Raw genomic sequence first — 26,185 nt, forward strand, 5'->3', positions numbered from 1 at the left:
CATGCGGGTGTCTCAAGAAAAATCCAAGTTTTTTAAAAAAAACGTGGAATACTTGGGATTTACAGTGTGCAGAGGCGGGATTCAGTCCTCGCCCGATAAAATTAAGGCTATTAAGGACTTTCCCCCACCAAAAACCCTATTCGCTCTAAGGTCATTTTTAGGTCTAGCACGCTATTATAGCTGCTTCATAACGGGCTTCGCCAACATCGCAAGGCCCCTAACAGATATCTTGAAAGGCGAAAATGGCAAAGTAAGTGCCAACTACTCAAGAAAGGTGATAATCGAGTTGTCACCAGAGCAGAATGAAGCCTTCGATAGGCTAAAAAATATACTGGCCTCCGAAGATGTAATGTTGTCCTACCCAAATTACAAGAAGCCTTTTGACCTCACAACAGACGCGTCTGGCTGCGGACTGGGAGCGGTACTGTCTCAAGACGGCCGCCCGATAACAATGATCTCGCGAACACTGCGAGGTAACGAGGTAAATTTTGCCACAAATGAGCGTGAGCTTCTCGCCATTGTATGGGCACTTAAGAACCTCAGAAATTACCTGTATGGTGTTAAGAATCTTAACATTCATACAGACCACCAGCCATTAACCTTTTCGGTATCGGACAAAAACCCGAATGCCAAAATAAAGCGTTGGAAAGCCTTCATTGATGAGCACAACGCAAACATAATTTATAAACCCGGAAAAGAGAACTTGGTAGCAGACGCTCTGTCTCGCCAAAATGTCAACGCACTAGAGGACTCAGTAGACTCGGATGTCGCCACCATCCACAGCGAAGAATCCCTCACGTATACCATTGAAGCCACAGACAAACCGGTGAATTGTTTCCGGAACCAAATTATTTTGAAAGAAGGAACTATTCCCCAACAGAATACGCTTATTTTGTTTAAGACAAAAACTCGTCACATACTACATTTTTCTGATCACAGCACATTATTGCAAAGCATTAAAGATGCAGTAAATGCTGACGTAGTCAACGCAATTCATTGCGAGCTACCCATACTGGCTTTCATCCAACACGGACTGGTTATGGCATTCCCTTCCACCACCTTTAGATATTGCAAGAACTTGGTAACAGACATTGTAAACCCAATGGAACAGAGGGAAATTGCGACGGCCGAACATAATCGCGCGCACAGAGCAGCCCAAGAAAATGCGAAACAAATACTTAGGGACTACTTTTTTCCAAAAATGGGTCACTTAACATCAGAAATAGCTGCAAACTGTAGAATTTGTACTATGAGCAAACATGATCGGCACCCAAGAAAGCAGGAATTAGGAAAAACCCCGATACCGTCGTTTGCCGGAGAAATGTTGCACATAGATGTTTACTCCACTGGTGGTAAATATTTTCTAACCTGCATCGATAAGTTTTCCAAGTTTGCAGTAGTACAGCCTATACGGTCTCGCGCAATTGTGGATATAAAAGCTCCACTTTTGCAACTTTTGAACATGTTCCCCGAAACAAAGGCAATTTACTGCGACAACGAGAAATCCTTGAACTCGGAAACTATTAAATCAATGCTCAGCAATAACTTTGGCATCGTGATTTCAAACGCCCCACCCTTGCATAGTCTCTCTAATGGACAAGTCGAGCGGTTCCATGGCACTCTTGGGGATATAGCACGCTCTTATAAGTTGGAAACACGAGTAGAGGACACTGTCGAAAACATTCTCTTTGCAACTATAAAGTACAACAGGTCAATTCATTCGGTGACAAACGAGAGACCCATAGACGTAATTCACGCAGCCTCCAAAGATAGTACAGTGCAGATCAAAGAAAAAATTGCATCAGCACAGCAAAAGACACTTGACCAAATGAATAAAAAAAGGATCTATAAGTCGTATTTGGTAGGCGATCGGGTTTGGATAAAAAACAATAAGAGACTAGGAAATAAACTATCACCCCTATTCACAGAGGGTATAGTGGAAGCAGATCTAGGTACGACGGTTCTTATTAAAGGAAGGGTGGTCCATAAGGACAATCTTAAATAGGCTCTTGACATTTGAAAAATCATGACAACTATTTTTTAACTAATTACATTTTTATTTAGGTTGTATCTTTTCAGTTTAATAATAGCAGCCATGACCTTGACCGAAGCGACATTGAGACTCAACGACTACTCCCACGCGGACTACATACCTATAGTTGACGGAGACGTAACAATCTGGGACTCGTACACTTATTTGGGACACACGACGAACTTGACATCGTTCGAAACTTACATCGACGAGACATGGAAATTAATAGACAAACTACCCAAAGACCATATGAGACAGGTACTGAAAACGGACGTACAGCACATAGCCACTTTAATAACTTCCCTGACCGTTCATCACCGACAAGCACGTAGCATTAACATGATAGGTAGTGCCCTTAAGGCAATTGCAGGAACCCCAGATTTTGATGACTGGGAACAAATAAAATTCAAACAAAATCAGTTAATAGAATCCGAAAGTAAGCAGATAGAGATCAACACTAAATTCCAAGCAAGACTCAATGACGTTTCAAGGGCCCTCAATGCAATTTTGAAACCAGATGCAGAGGTCGAACATTTTTATGCAACTATTTTGGCAAAGAATAGAATGATAATTACAAACCTCGAGGACTTAATCCTCACTGTTACACTTGCAAAAATAAATTTAATCAGCCCCCTTATACTAGACAGCATCGACATTAAAGAATTATTAAATGAACAACTCACCAATACTAGTATAACCGACCTTTTAGAGGTCTCCCATATAAAAGCTTTTCAAAATTCTGAATTATTGTACTTTCTGATCAAATATCCCAAACCTCTGTTAAGCTGTAAAAAAATAGATATCCTTCCTGTCCAGCATAATAACATAATATTAGATCTAGAAGAGGGTAATACGGTGGCCGACTGCGGAACAAGGACCTTCGCTGTTCGTGACTGCGCTGCTACTGTGAGCACCACTTTCTGCAGAAGACTACAAAATACTTCATGCGCTCAACAACTGGTATCTGGAACTGTCGCTCACTGTGCCACACGCCCCGGTCACCTGGCGCCCGTGATAGTAATCGGAGAGGGTATTGCAGTAATAAACAACGCGACCATGAATGTAGTGGACAGCACTGGACACAAACAGATAATCGCGGGAACTTTCCTCGCGACTTACGACGATTACGTCTCACTAAATGGCACCCGTTACGTGAACCACCGAGGCATCCTGAAGAAGAAACCTGCTGTATCCACGTCAGCCGTGGTCAACGTCACCCTTTTCAGAGAACATCTGAGCCTCCCATTTCTACATGACCTAACCATGAAGAATCTCCGACATATCGGGGATCTTAGAACAGGATTATCTTCACGATCGTATGGCGGCTTAGCACTCATCGCCCTATTCCTACTCCTCCTGGGCACCTGGAAATTGTACCAGTGCAGAATGGGAAAGAAGAAACCCGAGGACGCGTTTCAAACTAGTAGGGGAGGAGTTAACACGCGCAAGCTTAAGTTTGCTGACAACGCTGCTACGCCGGATGCCGTCGCGACAAAGTTGCAGCCGAAACCAGAAACCCGCACGCGCAAGCTGCCTGACCGCCCGTTGCAGACGCTGACTCAACATTCAGCCGACTTTCCAGCGGCAGCGGCGGCTTCGTGGTCCGGCGGAGCTGGCCCTAAGTTTCAGTTTTTAATTTTGTTCTCCAAAGGTTCTTACATACCAGAAATAAAAACAAATAAAGTTACTTGCTAAAAAAGACTTATTTCAATTTGTATTCGGAAGCCCAACGAGAAAGTCAGATCCAGTGCAGACATAAGTCATCGACCAAGAGCAGCCATCATCATTCATTATTATTTATTATTTTCACAGCACACATGGCGTATGCGTGATGCGCGAGGAGTCAGCGGCCAATGGTGATCGACTGTTATTAAAACTTAATGAAAAATACACTTTAATGGGGATTTAGTTTGCTGAATTCCCACAATTAAGTGACACTTAATTGCTTTCACGCAGCGGCATTTACCAATATTTATAAAGCTGTCATTTAAGTGCTCAATTGTAGACAAATTAAATTATGCTCTATGGCCAAAAGGGCACTTCACATCGGTTTACCCTGGCCACATACACATACACATAGATCCCATCTATGGCTCATCTCGAGTGCTTAGTCAACTCATTTAACTGTTGATTTCAACTTACACGAGCACACACACACTATAGCAAGAGACTTTCTCAGTATTCTCGGCCTGGCAATGCTCGTATAATATTTGTTTATGCAAATTGCATTTAATTAATACATAAACATGTGTTGGCCGGAGCTCCTGCCGATGCTAAGATTGTTTTTGGCTGCCATCTAAAACTCTGCGGTCGAGCCGCGGTATCTGAAAATGAAGCAAACTCCAGCCATTACTTGTTAGCATTTGAGAAATTTTGAAATATGCGGTTTCCTGGCATTAATTCCTTCAAGCCGCAACGCAGATGAGAAGAAGCGTATTTTTAGCCTCGGGCTCAAAGTCTGGAAACACCGTTTTTTATGGAATGTTAGCTCTTTAAGGGAGTCCACTAAATCATATAGAAGTGAGCTGGCTTTAAGTACAAGAAAATATATGAAAGAGATTTAGTGGAAGCTTTTACTTTTAAAGAATAAGCAGGTTACTTAAAAGGGCGTTGGACTTGAATGTTAATATTTATATAAATAAGGTGTGGGGCACTTTTACCGATATTTGCCATAACGATTCCTGTTTAAATACACTTACATCCCCGCTTTCCCCATGGCTATTAGCACTTTAATGGCAGCATCATCAGTGGCAGTGGCGCATTATACACAACGCAACCAGAATAGTGGAACGAACTTACGATGCCGTTTTGTATTTGTTCGAGTTTGTAGCCGACCACGTAACGTTTTAAAAACTCGTTTAGGGATGTTGTTCGGGCCAAACCAAATGGGAAAATAGCTTACAGACAAACATGTGTAGGTGGATGCCAACGAATGGGGAATGCTCTCACTTCGGCCAAGCAGAAACATGAACGAAAATAGCCATTACTAACTCAATTTAAGCCAATGAAGTCGGGACTAACTGGGCCAAAAGTAAAACCAAACATAAGAGAATGTGAGCTGAATTTCCGGCTTCATTAAGTGTGAGTCCCCCAAGATGCTACTAACCATTCGGCTTAAAAAGTTTTTTATCCACAGCATCAATGAGTAGACTAACCTCACTTTTCCAAAGCTACGAAAAATGGAAATTTTTAAAATGCCTCTCACATAGGCACGCACACACACACACACATACACCAACACTTTGACGCAGACATACATAAAACATGTTTTGGCCCGGTCGGTAAATAGAAAAACCAACAAAAAAGGTTGTTACAAAGCGCTACGGAAAACTGTTAGACGGAAACTGAATATCGAACACGTTTCTTTACTTTGTCGCCCAGCCATATGTGTATGTATAAGTGTGCGCTTGTCTGTGTGTGTGTCTGTATCTGTTGGCAGCGCCTAGATTTATGCAGCGTTTTATTTAAATTTCTGTGGTCTCGGATAATGGAGTAGCTAAGCGACCATGTTAAAGTGGCCGCAATTGTAAATAAATTGGAATTTGGGTGCTACTATATGATTTATATATGATATTGTATATATATTTTTTGGATTTTTTTGCAGCTACTGGGCGGTCACCAATATAGATTACATCCACTCGCGGACCAGCAATCGTGTCTTCATGATGATCTTTTGCGTTTGGACGGCGGCGGTGATTGTGTCATTGGCGCCACAGTTCGGTTGGAAGGATCCCGACTATCTGCAGCGCATCGAGCAGCAAAAGTGCATGGTCTCGCAGGATGTTTCCTATCAGGTGTGCACACCAAGGATCTCGACGATGTACTTATTAATTAATCACATGGCCGTTGCTTTTTTCCAGGTATTTGCCACCTGTTGCACATTTTACGTGCCACTGCTGGTCATCCTGGCGTTGTACTGGAAAATCTATCAAACGGCCCGCAAACGCATCCATCGTCGGCGACCGCGACCCGTCGATGCGGCGGTCAATAATAATCAGGTAAAGTGCAGACTTCATATGCAATAAGCGTCATCGATTGACTGCCTTAATTGACCGGCCCTAATTGCATTCATAATGCGCCTTTGCCTTGATCGATTACCGGTTGTCCTTAGTTGAGTTAAAAATCTAAGGGTAATACATCATTAGGAGAAACTAAATTGCAAATCCAAATCTACTTAAATACATGATTAAGCTGCAGTATAAAGTTATTTGAGGTCTCAGTCGATTATGTAATAATGCATTTCCTATTATCCTTAAAGAGTTTTTATTGACTTATTTGTAGCGTTGGTCCTATAATGGACACCCTATATTATATCAATGCCACAGCATGGCCAGTGCAATTATCCTCTCGATGGAACAAACCGCGCCCATTTAGGCCACAATTTCGACCAACCCACACGGGTCAGTCAAAGGCCAAACCGCAGGCAGCATTCCAAAATTTCTGTGCACATGTCTTGGGGCATGACCTTATGAAATTATGCTGTCCAATTTAAATATGTATAGCATACTGCGGCGAAATCCCAAGGGATAGGGGGCTGTAATTAGGCAGTATCATCCCGAGTGATGAAATATGCATTGCAAAGGTTTTTTTTTCTATGCTCAGTGGATAGGAAGAGCTAAGAAATCACGGGCAGGCAGAGCTTAAGTTAAGCATACGCCACGTGGACATTAAAGCCTTCTTGTCCGAAAGTTGAGCGATAAGTGGCATCTTGTCCTGACTGGCGAGTGTGTGTGTATGTGAGTGATTTGGCCAGAACTTTCTACCCTAATGCGCCAGCTGGTCAAACTAATACGCACAGGATGTGCCCGAGTCCAGCCTGGCCAAATTGTAATTTTGTTTTTGCTTCGAGAAGAAAGAATTTTCAACCAGTTCCGAGTTGTTTATCAACGAAATTAAAAACTAATTTTCGTTGCAAAGAATCTTCCGCTTGACTTTGCTTAACTTTTAACGTACGATAGTATCTAGAGTTTGGTCTTCACTTTGTTGTCCTCTAACTGACTTTTTCGCCAGGACATTTTATTTATTTTTTCTTCAATCTTGACCTGCTGGCAAGCTGCTACTTAGCTTAAGCTTAGTGCTTACTAAATTGAAAATGACCATTTGACGTAAAAATGTTTGCAACCACTTACAAACACATGCGCTTTTACATACAGCTGCGGTCACAGAAATAGTAGCTAGTATCTAACGTAATCAATGGAACTGAGATTTCATATGCCTACGAGTTTAACTCTGGGGAATACGGCTTTTGAACAGATGATTTGCACATTACACATTAATTACAATTGTATGTATGTAAAACGCTGATTAGGTGAAACAAGCAGGCACGTTTCGCACTATTTTTTTGACCGCACCTGTACGAAGCCACGTGTGTGCATAACACACTGACTAGAGCGAAAAGTCATTGGAATCACAAATTCAATGCGCAAACAAGGCAAGTTGTCCACTATTTGCCATCCGTACACATGTCCTGCCCGACGTCCTGCCCCCGATGTCCTGCTCAGCCAGCTATGTATGCCTGCTCCCATGTCCTCCGATGATGTCCGGCCCAATCTAGCTGGCCTCACATGCGTGCTTTAGTTACATGTCAACACACTTACCCGCACACCCACAGTACACACAGCACCGTGGACACACACCCACATCCATTTAGTGCCACTCACTAGGGTCCGGGTTCGGGTTCGGTTCCCACAGAGCAGCTTGTTGATTTTAGAATATATTTACCCGGCACACACACACACACACATCTGATATATCCCTTACACCCGTTGTGTTGACCATGCGATCGAATTGAAAAGATTTCCCGGCACTCTCGGAAGTTTGGAGGCGCAGGAAAGGGCATTAGACCTGCGACTTGTTGTTTATTGGTTTTATTTGTCCGTTCTTTAATAACTAAATGCTTTCAAATCGCAAATTGCTTTTCTCCACGTTGACAACGGTATACCAAAAAGCGATGCGTTCATTTTGTGGCTAAAAAGGGTATTGGCCTGTATAAATGTCAAGCTAATTGCCTTTGCCTTCGGTATGTTTATTGGCCAATTGTTAAATAATTCGATGGCTCAAAGCTGCCTAATCGAATTCACATATGTATATGTAACAATCATTGGACAAAACTAATTTTTCCCCGAAACACGATGTTTGTATTTTTAATTAAAATGTAATTTTCATGCCGGTCACACGCACATTGATTTTCCAATTAACTGATGGCCAAACAGCAATTAAGCCAAACAGGTATTATCCTTAATTTAGCTATTGGCATTATGTTCGGACCAGCGACCGGCAAATGCTATTTATAATCCAGCAATGCGAAGTGAACCAAATGCCCCAGGGCAATATGGTATACCATCATTACAATCACATTTGCAAGAACATCTCGAATTGATTGCTCCAGATATTGACACTATTTTCATAGCCAAACAAGTGACAGAACAGTCGAGGCCTTGAATTCGCATGAGTGAAAAGCATATTTGGCTAACTCGCCATCTGTGACACACGAAGACGTGTTTGTGTCTGCGTTCAAAAGAGGAGAATACTTGAGAAAATCAATAGGAAAAATGAACAGCAAAAATTCCAGAAAAAATATATTCAAAAATAATTTGCAGTACTTTACAAAAATGCACTCCTTAAAGAAAATCGTTTGTTATTTAATCAATATAGATTTAATATTAAGTAGTCACTTTCAATTGCCGCATTGCTTAAAATAATAATAATGTAATTATTAATTATTAAACTCCTATAAAACTATAAATGCAAATGCTTTGTTCGTTCCATTCTAAGACAAATCTGAACAACAATTTTAATTATTTTTAGGTAAAAAAATGAAGTCTCCATTGTGCGTCAGTTGAGGCTGAGATTGCATTTGATTTTGCTGTTATTTATTGCGGATTTATTTTAATTTTTGCCTAGATGCCTTCGCAGCGGGACCCTTGGCCCGTAGCAGCCATAAATTTTGTTGCCCAGTGTAGTTAATACCAGAGCATTCTTGTCACACTCAGGAACAACATAAATCGCATGGAAACACATTATTGAATACACGCACATACGTACGCATTTCTTTCGCAGGCCGAACATGTGTCCCGGCAAGAAAAACAATTAAATAAGAAAACAATTTACATAAATTAGCTAAAGTGCCAGAAATGGCTACGGACCGAGGACTCCGGGACTAGAGAATGAGTGTATCGTTTATGCAAACGCTTAAATACACAGAAAAACAGTTGGCTGACAGCACATCTGCATAACATTCACATTGAGCCGAGGTTTTCTATCCGCATCCTTATCGTTATTGCCAAACTGCTGAAAAGAGAGCTCTTATCGCTCTTATCACGTGCATGTGTGCGTGTGTGTGTGTTGGCCATGTTTGCTTTGCTATTTTGGTATTTAAGTAACAGACAAGAGCGTAGATACTTTAGTTTTCCCCAAAGGAGACTTGCTCCGCATTTGTTTTTTTGTTTTGCCATGAAATTAATGGCTTTGCTCTTGCACTTCAAATTTATCTAGGTGAAAATTCAATGAAACTTTTCCTCCAGTCAGCAAATGAAATTTAATACTGGCCTTAACTTGAAGCCTGTTATTTATTAATTTCGAACAGACAGCGAACTCCCACTGGGCCATCTCATTTTCCGCCCTTTCTGCTCGTGCCTAATTAAGCTTAAACTCTTCAATATTTAATAAGCTATCTGACCGTAGAACTTTTACTTCTACTTTGGCAACCCACAAGGCACTTGACTAAGATTTTCTTCCTCAATTTGGCCATAGTTTCTGGCCCACAAAATGAAGGTCACACATACATGGGTCATGCTGTAAACCCATTTAATACTATTTGCGCAAATATTCACACCACTTTCGGATCGCCATCGAGTCGGAACCCTTTGCCTTTTCCCACAACGCTGAAATTCCCGCACACGAAGGCAAAATCAGCATAATTTTATTTATTTAAAGCAATATCGACTTGCCAAAAGGGTGAACAATCGGAGGCTAAGGCGACAAAGATGACGAGGCCGATGGCAAAGGGTTGGACTACTCAATTATTTTAATTTGGTGGGATTGAGGCGACAAAAATACGCTCACAAAGGGGATATACTTAGAAAATAAGAAAGCCAAAGTATTTATACACTGTATAATGAAATGCATCCTAAAGTATAATAATTTCCGTTTTATTTAAGAATAATACCCCATATCAGCATCAGGCTTTTAAACTTTATATCATTCGATATAATTGTTTAATAAATATGAAACAATCCAGGTTTAAGGATAATTTTTAGAAATGTAATATTTTTTTCAATTTGTTTCAAGACTTTTTAGCTTGAGCCAACCCAATTAAACCAAAAATATAACTTATTGAATATTTTTATAAGAAAAAACCCGTCTAGAAGTCTAAGTTCATTGTCCCTGCGAGCTGAATACCCTACCACGGAAAAAAAAGAAAGGATACGCGGCTGGGAAAAAATCAAAGAGGTCAAGCGCTGGGAGCAGTCAAACGTGAAATTTATTTTGAGATGCCGGGCGGTCAGGCGAAGTGGTCCATTTGGGAGATGTTTTTCGGGGTGGCTGTAACAAATACACACAATTTATTTACGGGACGCAACCCACTTACATATGCATATGGTAACAGTAGAAAAAAAAGGCGGCAAAAAAAAAGTGGGGATCAGATCGGATCTTTCGGTTCAGCCTAAAACTTTTTTGGATATGCGTACAAATTGCGGTTTATTGAAGCGTAAGGCAGAAAAAGCCGAACATGTAAATTTGCTACCGCTCTTTTGTTATTCATTTTAATGCTGTGCGAAGAAGTATGAATTTAATTTGAATCCATGCACACGGGGTCAAAGGGCAAAAAATCAATGCAGACGCAACTAGAGTACTCTATCCCCCCTATCTCTCTCTCTCTCTTTTACCAACCATCTATCCATCTCTATCGCTTTCAGCCGGACGGAGGTGCGGCAACAGATACGAAACTTAATCGACTGCGTCTACGCCTCGGCAGATTCTCCACGGCCAAATCCAAAACCGGAAGTGCCGGGGTCGTCTCAGGACCCGCATCCGGGGGCAGGGCTCTGGGCCTCGTCGATGGCAACTCAACGAACACGGTCAACACCGTCGAGGACACCGAGTTCAGCAGCTCGAATGTGGACAGCAAAAGTCGGGCAGGCGTCGAGGTATGTGAGCAATAGAAACACTAAAAACTAAAGTTATTCCTGAGTGGAATTAATTTTTTCCATAATTATAAATAGATTATAAGTGAGCAATACAAACACTAAAAAACTAAAGTTATTCTTAAGTGGACAAAACTGCTAAATATATCTTCTTGAAACTAACAACAAAAATCTAATAAAAATCCTGCTTTTATGCCATATTTTCTCCAAGTGATCCAAAGAAACAATGCGCATTTTTGGGTTTAAAGCCAATTTCATAACGCCTGACATGTGCCCAACGATCTGGGTTTTTGCTTCCTGTGCCCGAAATGCACACGCACACTTTAATGAAAGGCACACAGATACAGATACAGCTACAGAGTCAGATACAGATACTCCGGCAGATGGGCTGACCAAAAATAAACCCAGCCGAGTTCAGCTCATTTCTCGCTTTATTATGCGACTCCAACTAGAATGTGCCCTTTGGCCCGCTGTCGCTCTTTTACCTTTGGGGGATTGAAATGATTTTTCCTCTTGGCTACCTTTTCCAGTGGGCCATCCCATCTTGGCCCGCCATTCCCAGCCATTTTTTTCAGTCGTCTCATTAGCCCAGCTGCCATCGCAGCAATATGCACTTGAGAATTCCTGGGGAAACATTTCCCGATAATGATCCAAGCGGATGCCATGGGGCGATTAACCTTTTCCTTGTCCGCCACCGACAAATTTCTAGATGAACCAATGGATTAAACATGTTACTAAGACTGCTGATTCTTTGTTATTATATACCTCAAAACATTATATGATGTTTTTTGATTTTACATAGAGAAATAAGATGGCAATTTGATAATTGTAAATTCAGCGGTTATCCTTAGTGCTGGAATACGAAACAGACTCCCAAGAATAAGCCCCAAAAATCCAGTCAAATTATCCGCCACTCGAACAAAATGTCAGCGATAAAATGCAGGCAAGGCTCTTACTTGGAAATCCCCGCTGAAGCAAATACAGGGGTAGATGGCTCGAACCCAAATTTGTATTTAGCCGCATTTTATGTACTTCAATTTTCGGCCAGCGATTTTATGGCTAAAAAATAATCCAAGCGGTGCCGCACACATTCAATAATAACACGCATTAAAGCGAAGGGGCGAAAGCAAGCCATAAAAGAGCAGAGCAGAGCCAAAATAAATTGCTTGAACGTTTTGTTTGCATTGCTACAAGCCGGGCCAATACCTTTCCACTGGTCAGGGTCAGGGGTCAGCGAGGGCATGAGGTCGGAGGGCAGAGCCGGAATCGCCAGGTTCGTGCCGGTTAAGTAATAGCAAAGTCAAATATAAGCTGTGACAAGGATTCGCCTCCTTCCGCCTGGCATGCACAAGGCGAGACAGAGACGGGGCAAAAGAAGCGAGAGAGCCGGATTCAAATGAAAATCAGATGAAATAAACAATGGCAAAGATCGATTTGGGAAATACTCTAACCAATAAATGAGTCCAAAGATATAAGGGGGAACCAGAAATTAAAGTATCTAAAAGTATGATTCAAAACTAACTAGATATGCAGTGCAATGATGTGACAGCTTCAGAAACTTAAGATTCGTTTAACCAAAATGTATAATATTTGCTTAATATTTAAAACAAACTCCCAAACAAAAATACTGAATCCTAATAAAGGGTATAAAAACAAAATAGCAACAGGAGCCAAAAGACAGTTCGAGATGGAGAAATATGGGGAGTTGACTTTGGGGCCTTTGACTCCTTGACCCGTGGATTTCGATTGCGATTCCCATTCTGATTCTGGGCCGCCTAACAAGGCACTCAATACGCTTGAGTAATTGAGCAAAATATGTTGATGGCTTATGGCTAACCGCTTTCGTTTCCATTCGCTTGGCCAACACAGCTCCCCAATCGCCCCAATAGCCCCACCACCACCCAATTCTGGACCTGAGATTAAATATTTACTCGGGAATGGCTTTCACACACCTCTCTTTCGGGCTGCCTCCTCTTTGGCAAATAAGTGGACGGACAAATAAATAAACAAACACACTTTTGCACGCATGGCCCAAAGCAAATATATAAATTTATTATAGTTGTGTGTGTGTTAAATATGACCAAAAAAGTGTACAGAAATGGGAGAAAAAAAGCAACATTTATATATTGCGGCACAGCTTCATATTTATTGAAGCCAGTCTGTAATTAAGGCGAAATGAATGTCCTTCAGTGCAGGTGCAAAATTGCAATATTCTCCGTATTTCAATGTGCATATCCAGCCATTCTCATTTCCTCGATCCCTCCTCAACCCCATTGTTCCCCATTTTTCGGTATCAGTAAATTAAACTTCGCTCTTTGCTTTGGCAATTGGATGCTTTGTTCGCGATTTGTCTTTGGCTTCACTTTCATTTCCTGTGGCTTTCATTTTCCTTGCTGTGCCCCCTTGCAACATATTAAAAATCCAGCAGCGAGGAGGAGATCGAATGGCTTTGCCTGTGCTGGGGCACAAAATTACAATGCCCCTGACAATGCCGTTCAGTAGAGTGGACCAAAAAGGACAAGCTGACAGCATCCTATTGTACACCCTTCAAAAAATATTTCTGGATTACCTTTCCCTGTCATTTGTCTGTTACTTTTCTAAGTTTTAATTGTTAAATAAAAGACCCAATTAAACAACATCATTTCCTAGGTTTTCCCTAGATAGGTTTTCCGGTGATAGATTTTCATTCTGAGAAACTGTAAGTCCACCCTAATGAGCACACATATGTTTCTAGGATTCACTGTGGTCTTTGTGTTCAGGCACAATTGGCAAATGGCCATTGAATTCGATATGAACTAATCTCGTGTCCAGCGATTTATGTCATGTCTCCATTGTGTTCGCAGAACGTCAGTTTTTATTTTCTGAATTTGAATTTCTTCCCGGTCACACAAATTACACACTCAACACAATATGTTTCGAAATTTATGGCAGCATCGTAGTCATAAAATTCATTTGGCCAGGCCATTAATAAACTTGGCTTAGTTTCAAGAGCGATGGTGATGGCAAATAGATAAGAATATCATAATTAAAACGATAAATACATGCTCAAATATTCTGTGAAACGTATAAATACAAACACGAAAGCATTTTCGAAATGTTGACTTAAATCTAAATCGTTATTAAACTTAAATCTAAATTGTTTTCGGAATGTTTTAATGATATTAAAGCAACTGCTGGTTTAGTAAATCCTAGTATCCGATGAAAGATAATCGTTTTGAATCGAAACTATCGTATTGTTTGATGCCCCACTCACATCGCTAGTTAATACCGCTATCGCCGGCAAAAGGTGCCAGCTGCGAAGTAGACAATTTATCACACGTAAAGTTCATTTTAGCACCTTGCGGCCACTTCCGCCCGACGCACACCTACGGCCAACCTCAAATTACAGGTGATTATGGGAATTTTAGTGCTAGACAAGCCGTTAGCAGGACCGGCTCCTCAAATATGTACGTTACTTCCGGCAAATTGCCTAGCAGCCCTTTCCGAGTGGCTGGGGTCTGATAAAAAAAAGGTGGGGCGGAGGGTGAAGGGTGGAGGAATGGGGCCCATTGCCCCAAAAATGGCCAACGAGCTTAACGAAAGTAAATATTTACACTCTGATTTTATTCATTTACCGAAATTTATGGCCCCAGCGCCATGAAATTTGATGAGCAGTAAATATATTTATGAATGCAATGCGGGCACTGATTTAAAATGCTAATTTGCCGCATAAAATTTCCATCCGCTGATCAGAATTGGATGAACTATAATATATAATATCAGACTCAATTGGCTTTCGGGAATGAAGAGTTGCACTTACCTCTATCTCTATATGGAATGTAAAAAGTAATTAGTTTTAATTGGAATTTTTATCTATGTTATGTGTAAAATAACCTTGAATTAAGAACTTAATAAACTGAACTTTATATCTAAAAATCTGAACAATCCTGTTTCCAGGCACCAAGCACTTCTGGCAACCAGATAACCACCGTATCGCACCTAGTTGCGCTGGCCAAGCAGCAGGGCAAGTCCACGGCCAAATCCTCAGCCGCTGTCAATGGGATGACCCCATCGGGCAGACAAGAGGACGACGGCCAGCGACCAGAACACGGGGAGCAGGAGGATCGCGAGGAGCCGGAGGACGAGGACGAGCAGGTTGACCCGCAGCCCACAACCGCAACATCAGCAACGACAGCGGCAGGCGCCAACGAGGCGGAGGACCAATGTAAAGCTAACGGGGTGGAGGTCCTCGAGGATCCGCAGTTGCAACAGCAGCTCGAACAAGTGCAGCAGCTGCAGAAATCAGTTAAATCCGGCGGTGGAGGTGGGGCCAGTACGTCAAATGCCACCACAATTACGTCGATATCAGCGCTATCGCCACAAACGCCAACATCGCAGGGAGTTGGAATCGCCACCGCCGCCGCTGGACCGATGACGGCCAAAACCAGCACGTTGACGAGCTGCAACCAGTCGCATCCGCTGTGCGGCACCGCCAACGAATCCCCATCGACCCCAGAGCCACGTAGCCGACAGCCGGCGACCCCGCAGCAGCAGCCGCATCAGCAGGCGCAGCAGCTGCAGCAGCAGCAACTCTCCAGCATCGCCAATCCGATGCAGAAGGTGAACAAGCGGAAGGAGACCCTGGAGGCCAAAAGGGAACGGAAGGCGGCCAAGACGCTGGCCATCATCACCGGCGCCTTCGTCGTCTGCTGGCTGCCCTTCTTCGTCATGGCCCTGACCATGCCCCTCTGTGCCGCCTGCCAGATCAGCGATTCCGTGGCCTCGCTCTTCCTCTGGCTGGGCTACTTCAACTCCACCCTCAATCCGGTAAATGGAATAATAAATAAATGGCTAAGTAACTGCAGGAATAGTGCTAAACTTTGCATATATAAAGAAATTTTAAGACTTAAACTTCGCAACTTGTCCGTATTCTTTGAGAAGAGTTTGTAACCTATTAGTTACTTTGAATTTTAATAATGAACTCTTAATATCTTAAAGTATTTTTAATAATCGGAAAATTTAATAAAAAGTAAAGTTTCTTCACTATTTTTAGTTACTTAAATTGTTGTTAAATCAAATGGTTATGAGTGTAGCTTTCATTCGCGTTCATTGTTGATTAAATGATTCCCCCTTGCAGGTTATCTACACCATCTTCAGTCCGGAGTTCCGACAGGCCTTCAAGCGCATCCTCTTCGGCGGCCACCGACCAGTCCACTACCGCAGCGGGAAGCTCTAGATAGTGCATGCGAAGAGGCGAAGGTGAGTGCTCCTTGGGGAAGCCAATACCCGGCGATGGGGCTGCACTGAAAGAAAAATATATGCCCTACTTCACACAGTACCATACATACTACAAAGAATTCCTTTGTTAAAATTGCAAATCTCTAGGTTATCAAATTAACCATAAAGCTGTTTAAAACGCTGTTTTATCGTTGTATATTTTTAGGCTACTTTAACTTACTTATATGGCTTTATCCAGCAGACTTTCGTTATTCTAGTAATTGTTTATTTATATTGTATGATACACATGAAAATTGTTTCCCGTGCACCTTGTCCTTGTGTGCCGCAGTTATGGTTATTGAGTTAGACAATTTAGCCGACAGCCATTGGAAACATTTTGAATCGATTCAACGCATACGCAATTGCATTCTTTTTCTGCTATTGTCCCTAGCTGGCAAGTTTCAATTTTCAATGCTCGAAGCCAGGACCCAAAATTGATATTGCTTGAGTTGAGTGGAAAGTGCAGAAGTTTGCAAAGGAACCGAAACCATTGTTTAGCTTAAAAAACCAAGGGGAGAACTTTCTGAACCCAGAGCCAAAGTTTTATCAGACCTTTATCGGACCTGTCATCTGCACCCAGTCACCCAACCCAACCAACCACCGAGCCAACCAGCCATACTGGTCAATGCATTAGAATTATGCCACATAGCTCGGTTGAAACATTGCCGCTTGAAAAGCAAGCTAAACCGAAATCTAAATCGGGAAATGGGTTTTTATCTACAAAATGAGGGCGGGAATGGCGCGCATAAGTTTTGAATAGTTACCATTTGAGTTTGCTGAAGGAAGAGCCATCTGGATGTGGCAGCAGTTAAATCTTTGCCATTCATTCGTTTTCATTTGCAAAGGCAACATGAAAGTTAAATTAAGTAACATTAATTTGAAGAATTTCCTGCTTAGTTGTGCGCCCCGCCATTTCGATGAACTTTTCTCTGAATGCACAAAGTTTTCAGCGCCCGAACACCCGCCCCCCCTCAATTCACACTTCACTAATGAATCCTTGCAATTGTAACATCCTTGCAGACGCTTCTGCTAAACCGACCAGCGGATGTTGATCTAACCTCTTCGGCTATAACCAGGATAACGAGGATTAACGCATCTTGTATACCAAAGACGATGAAATCAAGGACGACGCAGGATCGAGGAGTCGAGCGGTGGAGCAGTCGCATAACCAATAGTTGTTAAGTGTGTAAATAGCAGATTGAATTGATGTTAACCTATGCAAATATATATTGTGTTAGTTATAGCTAAATTTATAGAGCCAAGTGGAGACTGTTTTTAGAAGCAAACAAAGTTGAATTGTGAGGAGATGCCACCAAGGAAATACAAAAGTATCTAATCAAAATAACTAGGGATAAGCCACCACTACCGCATAGTTGACATAACGAGCAATCTACTACCAATTTTTATGTGTTTTCCAACTTAACGTGAATTGTATAACTCATAACCGTGTTAGCCGCTAGACTCTATCTCTCTTCTCTGCTTCAGAAAAAGGGACGTTGGACTTAGGATCGCTAATTGGAAAATAGAAAATGGAAAAAGGGAAGTGGGAAATGGGAATCAAGGCATTGGAATCGTTATAACTGAAGCGAGTACTCGATTATGTATAGCCCAGCTAGAGACATTTAATAAGCATATTGCATCGTAGAGTTAAGAACATTTGTTGAGCATCGTACTAAACTGTAATATTGCATATAGGATCTATAAAATATCGAACCGGTGGGAAGCCAGTTTAAATTAAATTTAAACGTATTGTTAAATGCCGCAACTAGGTAAATTACATTTAAAACTGTTGTACTATTACGTATGTGTTAGATTGGTAATTATGTGTCGAGGATTTCTTTGAATAAGCTGGCATATTACGACGTATCATATAAGCAAACAGTTCGAATGACATGTAATATTTGAAGAGCAAACTACTTTCGGGAAAAATGGGTAAAACGTAATTAGCTAAAACAAACAAGAGCGTTAATACAAATACTGCATAATGACATACATACATATGTATTTATATGTTAGTTTAGACTAGGCGGGTATCACGATGTTTTACCTACATAAAACTACCAAGCGAACTATTCGAAAACCAAAATCAAAACTTTACGAAAACTTTAAGCCGACATCATTAACTAGCGACTAAGTGTTTGCAGATCTGTCTATCTTTAGAAACCAATAGAAAATAAGGCAAATCCCACTGGCAGCATACTTCGCAATAATTCGAAAGGACACCCACACAATTTTCTAGCTAAAAATTGCCAAAGGCGGTTTCTTTTATTTATTGTCACTTAATTTTTTGTACTTTTGGTTCAAACAAATTGGCGCGCATTTTTTAAAGAATTATTGCTGGGTATGCGTGCCGATTTTCCGGGAATTTCGCTAAACAAAAAGCATAAGTTAAACTAACGAGATTACTATAAAATTCATTGGCTGCAATTTAAATAAAAATTCAACTTTCATGCAAGAAGAAAGGCTCAAAGTTTCATTTCATAGTCTGCGGATTTTTTGGGAATTGGGTTTGGATAAGTAAAAACCTCTCTAAAATAAAGAATTTTAGACAATTTCGAAAACTTAAAATTAAATAAAAACGTATTTTCTTGGGTGTTGCCAGCGCAATTAATAACATTCTGTTAACGTATTCCTATCGTTAGTTATCGATAGTTGACCGCCAAACTCGCTGCTTTTCAAATTTTAAGTTATGAGCTATTCGACAATTTTCAAAATATTGTGTGGTAAATATAAATAATGCACTTTCATTTATTCTCTTAAACATACAAATACATACAAAAATACAATCAACTAGAGCTAACCATTTTATATTGTACAGGGCAATGCAGCGGAATGGAAATCGGACAAAAATGTAAGTCCGTTGATAAAGTGTTTCTCGGTAAACTTATTTACAGTGGCCGAATACTTTGGGCAGCATCATCCTATCCTAGCATCAACTAGGATATCAGGTCGGCGATGTAGGTGAATACATCGTCCGGGAAGCTGCATTGGTCCAAATCTCTGCCCAGTGCAAAGTATCTTTTGCGGAGGAGATGGGCTGCCGCTTTGGGTTGGCGTGCGCGGGTGAAAACACCCTTTTTATTGCCTCCCACGCGGGTGTAGGCTGAATATATAAATATATTATTAAATTATACATAAAATAACTATTCTTCACTCACTTTGTGCTGTCTTAAAGTCCGCAAAGTTCCACACAAACTCGCCAATGAACCAGCCCTTTTTGCGCAGCTCATCGAAGGCCTTAAAATGGCGGGAAAACACCTCCGTCTGGAACTCCTCCGACCACACATAAGCAGGTTGCTAATGAAACAACATGAAGGTATTATTTTACTTTACTTTTAAGCAAGAGAGATTCAAGATACTACTACTAGAAGTATCTCTACGTAGCATCCATACTCACCATATGCAAACCCTCCAAGGTATCCGCTCCATATTCAGACATGATAATCGGCTTGTTGTAGCGTTTGTTCCAGGCAATGGCCTCGTCGATCACATTCTGGGTTATCATGTCCAGGCGTCCGGCATTTGAGTACCAGGCATTGTAGCGATTAAAGCTGATGATGTCCAGAGAGCGGCCCTGAAAAAGAAAGGTATATATATCTTGAGATTCTTAGGTTAAGCATTTTTTTACTTACCGCCTTATCCTGGGTGTTTGGAACAGCAATGGCAGCCGTGATGGGTCTGGTTTTATCCAGAGAGCGTGTGAAGTTGGCCACTAATCTGAAATGATAAAGTAAAAGATTAAACTGAGTACGATCGAAAATAAGATAGAGAGATACCCACTCGAAGTACGAGTCCGCACTCACGCTACCAGTCCGTGGTTCATTGGCAATGGACCACATCACCACACTTGGATGATTACGATCCCGATGGATGAGCTGCTCCAGCGACGATTTGTGCTTGCCCAGCAGCTCCTGGCTGAAGTTTCTGAAAATCGAAGACAACAGCATTAGTAAGAATCCCCACGAGGTGTCGGAATAACTCAACTCTGTATCCACACTGGGACATTCGTCGATGATCATGATGCCGTGCTCATCCGCAAACTGCATGGACTCCTCGGAGTAGGGATAATGGGAGGTACGGTACGCATTCGCTCCAATCCACTTGAGCAGGTTAAAGTCCCGCACCATCAGTGCATTGTCCAGACCCTTACCCCTGATATCCGAATCTTCGTGTCGTCCAAAACCACGGAAGTAAACGGGCTTGCCGTTGATCAGAAACTGCTGGCTGTTCCAACTTAGTGTGCGTATTCCCACTTTGAGTCGATAGACATCTAGGAGCTCGTCGTTGGTCGCCAGCAGTTTGATCTCCAGCTGGTACAGATAACCGGGTTCGGAATGCATTAGGTAGGGCCACCAGGGCTTCACTGGCTTCACTTGCAACTTGCCGCCTAGTTTTTGGTCCGACGTGGCATTCGCCACCAAAATGCCTTCCTTATCGTACAAATTGGCCTGGATGTGGAGGACATTATCTGCCTCATTGGCAGCGCTGCCATTCACGCTTACGCTATAGAACACTTCGCCAACTAAAAGCATTACAGTTTTAAATAAGTTAAGTTTATAGAAACTCAATTGAAGTAATAACCCACCGGTGGCATCCTTTGAGAGGTTTGTGGTGACCTCAACCTCCTCGATAAAAGTACGGGGCGTGGTGTAAAGATGCACGCTCCTGTGGATTCCCGCATAGTTAAAGAAGTCAAAGGTGTAGCTCTGCACAATGGTCATGCCACCATCGTTGGGCACTTCCGTAATCCTGCCCTGCGGCACTGTCGTCTGAATGAGAGCATTGTCGCACATCACGGTGATCCGATTCTCGGCTCCATAGTTCAGGAGATCTGTGACCTCCGCTTCGAAGGGGAGGTGGCCCATTTCATGCTTCACCACCTTCTGGCCGTTGATCCACTGAAAAAAAGGAATTCTCATTAAATTTATAGGATGCTCTACTAGTAAATATTGGTATGAGAATACAATTTAAGTACCCACCACATATGCCTCATAGTGAACACTGCCAAATCGCAGCCATATTCTCTGATCCTTTGACCAGGATCGGGGCACAAAGAACTTGCGGTCGTACCACACTGTGCCCACGTGATCCCTCAAGTTGTCCGTGGTTATATCGTTATAGGACGCGGGCACCGGCATGGGGATTGTGGGCCTGATCTTGCTCAACTCCTTGGCATACCACTCATCCCGTACGCCCTGCGTGGGATTCGCCTGGTCGGAGCGCACAAAGTTCCAGATCCCGTCCAGAGATCGCACCTCCCGCGTCTCCGATTCCCTGGGGTACAGCATTCCGCGCGTTTGTGGCACCTCCTTGTTGACCAGGATCAGGGCTATGGAGAAGTGCAGGACATAAAGACCAGTGACCAGGGAGAAGAAGGAGAGAGCTGCGAATAGATACACATAGAGATACAGGGTGTAAAGAAGAGTTTCGCTACTGGACACAATTTGGGGTGATTACACCGCACCGATAATGGGTGTGATAATTGTGCGTATCACATTTTTCAATTTCCTGATATGAGGAAAAACGCGATTATATAGAGATATGTGCGTGGTAAGTGGCACAATGGTATAAGATTGATCTTGTGCAGACATTCCGGTTTTTAGAACTGCAAAAAATTTCACAACTGGCTTGTTGAAGAGTTTCTACATAATCAATAATAAGATACGATATATCAGTTATTATAGGAAAGATAAGCCCGCTCAATTTACAACAGTTATATCCCATTGTCTGCTTATCAGAGATATCTAAGGTACATACATGATAACATGTGCGTAAAAGATAAGTGCAAAAGAAAATCATTTTATTATTATAATTCATTATTTTTATTTATATTTATATTATATAAATATACATATACATATTAATATATGTACATATATTTCATATATATCGTAATATATGATGGGTAACCATCCGTTTAAACTTTCTAATGTGTTTGGTGCTAAAAGAACGAACACTTTTAATAAACGGCTAATTGAACACTGAAAGAAAATATTATAGCTCAACAATTACATTACATTTTGTATATGCACTGAGTTTTGCCAATCATAGAAATACTCAAAATGTTTTCATATCTTATCTGCCTTTTAATGGCCGTTTCGCCTTTCCCCCTCTTATTTTTATTACCCAGACTAATTAGAATTCTCCAATGTCAGCTTTTTGGTAACGGTACTATAGTACAGTAAACACCGCTGCGATATTCATACTCACTTGCACAATGGTTTTAGACGATTCAAATTTTCAAAGTCGGCGGGCGAAACGAATCGGAACGAAGAGAATCAAAACAAAGGGAAACGGAAATGAAATCGGAATCTTGCATTACAACAACACGATCAGGACAATGGACAAAGCAAAGTGCCAAACAATGCGAATGAGCGGCTCAAAGCAAAACTGCGAAACCGGAGAGAGCGAGCTTTCAAGGAAAAAACTTTCACTCTCTGTATCTTCTCTCCCAGTAAAGCTAGTACAGATACAGATACATTTACAACAATGTGTCATCGTTCTCTGCTTAGAATTTGTTTTTGTCTTTATTCATGTTCTGCCTTCGTTTTGTTCTTGTTTCGGCTTTTGTTTTGATTTCTTTTTTATGCAAATGTCGGCATTGTTCGGCACTTTGTTTTGCTAGTTAAACACGTTTTCCAAAAGGCAAAAAGGTAAGCGAAACGAACATTTCAGAAACCGCCACAATCCCATAATACGCATGCAGTGAGAAAACCGAGAACTTTGCCCGTTCTCTCACGTTCGCTGGTCGACGGGAAACTTCAGCTACTTCCCCCATTTATTTATCGCGTCTCACATGTTTAACCTCGTTAATCAGCTGTCTAATCGCAAAAGCTGTCTATGCTGGTGAGGCCAGAAAAGCTCCAGAGAAAGCTTTCCCAAAGATCGATAGGCCATCGATGGCTCGATTTGTTTACCATTAGATAGCCAATAGTTCTTGCAATTTTAAAATTACATTTTTATCTTAGTTTAGTTTAGTTTCAATAAATATCAATTGCATATACTTTTTTGAATAATGTTTGTTAAAATGTACATGCAGTATGCACAATAAGCATGATTCTTTTTCTATTGATTTGTTGCCTTACCAATTGCAAGCAAAGATATTCCTCCCATAATAATGTATCCTATTAATTTTTTAGGAACGGTTATTCCCTATAATTAAGTTACATATGCTGAATTTTAGGATAAAAACAAATACATTTTTTTAATAGCTAAATATTGAATCAATTTTAGACATAAAATATAAATATTTTAGTTCAAAATATGAAATTATAAAATTTAACAACAAATTTAACAAATTCACCCTTTAATGTTTTTGCACTTAAAATGTCACATAGACAAAAATAAAAAACCTTTACTAATTTGTACTTCTTGCTTATTAAATATTTTAGTTTTAGGTAACGCTTTAAAAAGCGAAATCTGTTGTGCACTTTAAATGTTACAAAGTCAAAACAAATAAATTCCTTAATTGATTTTTTCTTTTTGCTAATGAAGTTAAATCAACGCTTTTTCATTTTAAGACAGCTGCTTAAAATTTAATAGGTTTTGGCACTGATTATACTCTGTCACACAATTGGGAACACTTGGCTTACACATGGCGATGGGCAATCACTGTACTCCTTCGACACACCGATATCGACTAAGGTTGCACCTACGCCGCGTGGGGCTTTTAAGGCCCCAAAACCGCCAGCAATCCAGCCAAACTCCAGATATTAAAATTCTCGGCACAGCGGGCGATGCACCGTTGCGCACATATCACTCGAAAGGGGGCCACCAGACGCACCACATCGGACCACATCAACCGATCCGATCCGATCCGCGACAGACACACATAACCAGAACCGGTGCAGGGCCAACTGAAGTGCTTACCCCAAATTTCATATTTGCGACACGTGAGACGGATCCTCAGATGCATTTTGGCATTCACTGGATTCGTTGCGGAGATGGATACCAACTACCCGCAATTGTTTCAGCCGGAGTGTGCCGGTTTCTTGCGGCTACGTTCGGCGCTGCGGGGTAACTGAATCCGATTCCGAATCGGAATACAAGTCCGGATCCGCGGAAGCCCATGGCGGATGTGTCATTAGTGGGCAAGGCAATTGCGACCGCTTGCCAGCGCCAAAGGTCGTAGGGTTGGGGTTTCGGGGTTAACGGGGGCAAAGGGGTTCAGCGGGAAGGGGACAGGGCGGATGGAGGTAGCTATAGGAAGGCACGCACCGCCACTGCACTGAATGTGCCCCTAACTAAGCCCACACCCCCCCGCGGAACACCTCCCAACCCCGATAAGCCGCCGGCTAAGCGGCTTGTTCCAAATCCGAAGCACTAGACTCGTCATTCGGTCATCCAGTCATACAGTCTGACTTCTAAAAATCATATTTCAAAATCAATTTGTTCTAAAGTCATAGTTCAAAATCCCCAATGCTCCACATCATCATGTCATGTCATCATCCACATCATGGTCATAACTAATAAGTTACTGTTCAAAGCTATGTTGTAGTTATAGTTATAGTAACATGCTCGATGCTTAGTCACGTTAGGCAAGGCAGACTGTACCGACTTATGGAGGGGGGTGGACTGTAAGGGTGGGCCTAAGTTTCAATTAAGTGTGGCTGGTCTCGAACTGGAGTTTAATTAGTCTTGATTGGGAACGAAATGCGGAAGTTTCTACTCCCTTATAAAAATAAGTTGACACACATTGATGGGTTAGTTCTCAAACCGTTTGGACAAGTAAATATTGCACGAGCATTTGTTATCTTTTTCGGGTTTAATTAAAATCATGTTTATTATTAGTACTAATGCCATCCATAAATATTAGCTTAGCCTATTGGGGTCTAACAAAGGTTATCAGGAAATAATAAGATTAGAACGTCACTGGAATTATTGTTGCACTGCCTGTGTTTATAACTGACACACATTAGTGAAATATATATATTACTGGAAGGGTATAGACCTTTCAACAAAGGGAGATTGTATCTTATCAAATTGACAGTGATTTTGGTCAAGGCTTAATAATTGAACAAAAAAAGATTGCAGATTTAAAGTGCTTGATCTAACACCTTAAACATCTTCTGTAGCTTACAAATAATGTTTAAATGTTTAAATTATTATTTCAAAGCTTCAATATATGATATGAAATTACATTTTTCAGTATTTAAAGGTTATATTTTCTAATTTTAAGAAGCACAAACTAGGCTGTTTTAGTCTGAAAGGGTTAGCTAATAATAGATAGCTATCTAAACTGTAAATGGCCAATAGTGTCCACGAAAAATCGCACCTCCAAGTGCTAAGTGTTAGGGTATCGATGGAATGTACCCACGCCTATTGCCATTTTCCTTTCGTTTGGCTTTCACTTTCAAGGCCCGGCCCACAAAAGCAGGCCCAAAGCAAAGAAAAGAATCAATGGGCGGCCAAAAGAAAGTGAAAATGTCACCGACAGTAAATATAAATAGAGGCTTTTACCCATATTCGAGTATTCCGTGCAGGATTCCGGCGAATGATCGATGTAACTTTGCGACTATAATTAAAATCCGGAATCGGTTTTGTGCACTTAGGAACTATTTTCGTTTCCAATTAAAACTCGAAGGCAAGTGGTCAGAAATTGGCAGTCATTTCGCGGCTATTAATAATCGGTTCAAGTGTTTAGCCGGTAATTACAAAAACAATCTTTTTCAAACTATAAACCGCGAGGCGAAGCAGACGCACCGCGGATTTGGATGCGACTAAAATCGCAAACACACTTTGCCAAGACAAC

The 26,185-nt window shown here is 41.4% G+C and overlaps 2 protein-coding genes across 7 annotated transcripts in view; one reads left to right on the top strand and one right to left on the bottom strand.

The window, feature by feature from the left end:
- Positions 1-17,542, top strand: part of LOC116800611 (5-hydroxytryptamine receptor 2A) — a 59,948-nt gene extending 42,406 nt beyond the window's left edge. Inside the window, exons 6-11 of the mRNA XM_032716500.1 lie at positions 5,637-5,826; positions 5,893-6,030; positions 10,951-11,181; positions 15,115-15,984; positions 16,295-16,416; positions 17,455-17,542. Of these exons, the coding sequence (XP_032572391.1) occupies positions 5,637-5,826; positions 5,893-6,030; positions 10,951-11,181; positions 15,115-15,984; positions 16,295-16,393 (1,528 nt within the window). The 3' untranslated portion in view covers positions 16,394-16,416; positions 17,455-17,542. The remainder of the gene's footprint in view (positions 1-5,636; positions 5,827-5,892; positions 6,031-10,950; positions 11,182-15,114; positions 15,985-16,294; positions 16,417-17,454) is intronic.
- A 1,608-nt stretch (positions 17,543-19,150) lies between these two features.
- Positions 19,151-26,114, bottom strand: LOC6609892 (beta-glucuronidase). Of its 6 annotated transcripts, none has more exons than XM_032716503.1 (9): positions 25,894-26,114; positions 21,414-21,817; positions 21,020-21,332; positions 20,419-20,956; positions 20,215-20,358; positions 20,067-20,151; positions 19,832-20,008; positions 19,593-19,731; positions 19,151-19,537 (listed from the first exon to the last, which is right to left on the bottom strand). In XM_032716503.1, the coding sequence occupies exons 1-9, from the start codon at positions 25,895-25,897 to the stop codon at positions 19,371-19,373; spliced, it is 1,971 nt and encodes a 656-aa protein (XP_032572394.1). In that variant the 5' UTR covers positions 25,898-26,114; the 3' UTR covers positions 19,151-19,370. The 6 variants fall into 6 exon arrangements, with proteins under 6 accessions (XP_032572394.1, XP_032572392.1, XP_032572393.1 ...); XM_032716501.1 differs by lacking the exon at positions 25,894-26,114 and adding an exon at positions 24,304-24,364; XM_032716502.1 differs by lacking the exon at positions 25,894-26,114 and adding an exon at positions 24,027-24,121.
- Positions 26,115-26,185: the final 71 nt, after the last annotated feature.

This window comes from Drosophila sechellia, chromosome 2R (genome assembly GCF_004382195.2).
Source record: "Drosophila sechellia strain sech25 chromosome 2R, ASM438219v1, whole genome shotgun sequence".
NCBI lineage: Eukaryota > Metazoa > Arthropoda > Insecta > Diptera > Drosophilidae > Drosophila > Drosophila sechellia.

Excerpts from the sequence above, each read along its gene's own strand:
- LOC6609892 (XM_032716501.1), bottom strand. The coding sequence starts at position 24,349 with ATGCATCTGAGGATCCGTCTCACGTGTCGCAAATATGAAATTTGGG. Across the intron at positions 20,152-20,214 it reads AGTGCGGACTCGTACTTCGA|ATTAGTGGCCAACTTCACAC; the intron begins GTGGGTATCTCT and ends TTATCATTTCAG. Across the intron at positions 19,538-19,592 it reads GGACTTTAAGACAGCACAAA|CCTACACCCGCGTGGGAGGC; the intron begins GTGAGTGAAGAA and ends TTATATATTCAG.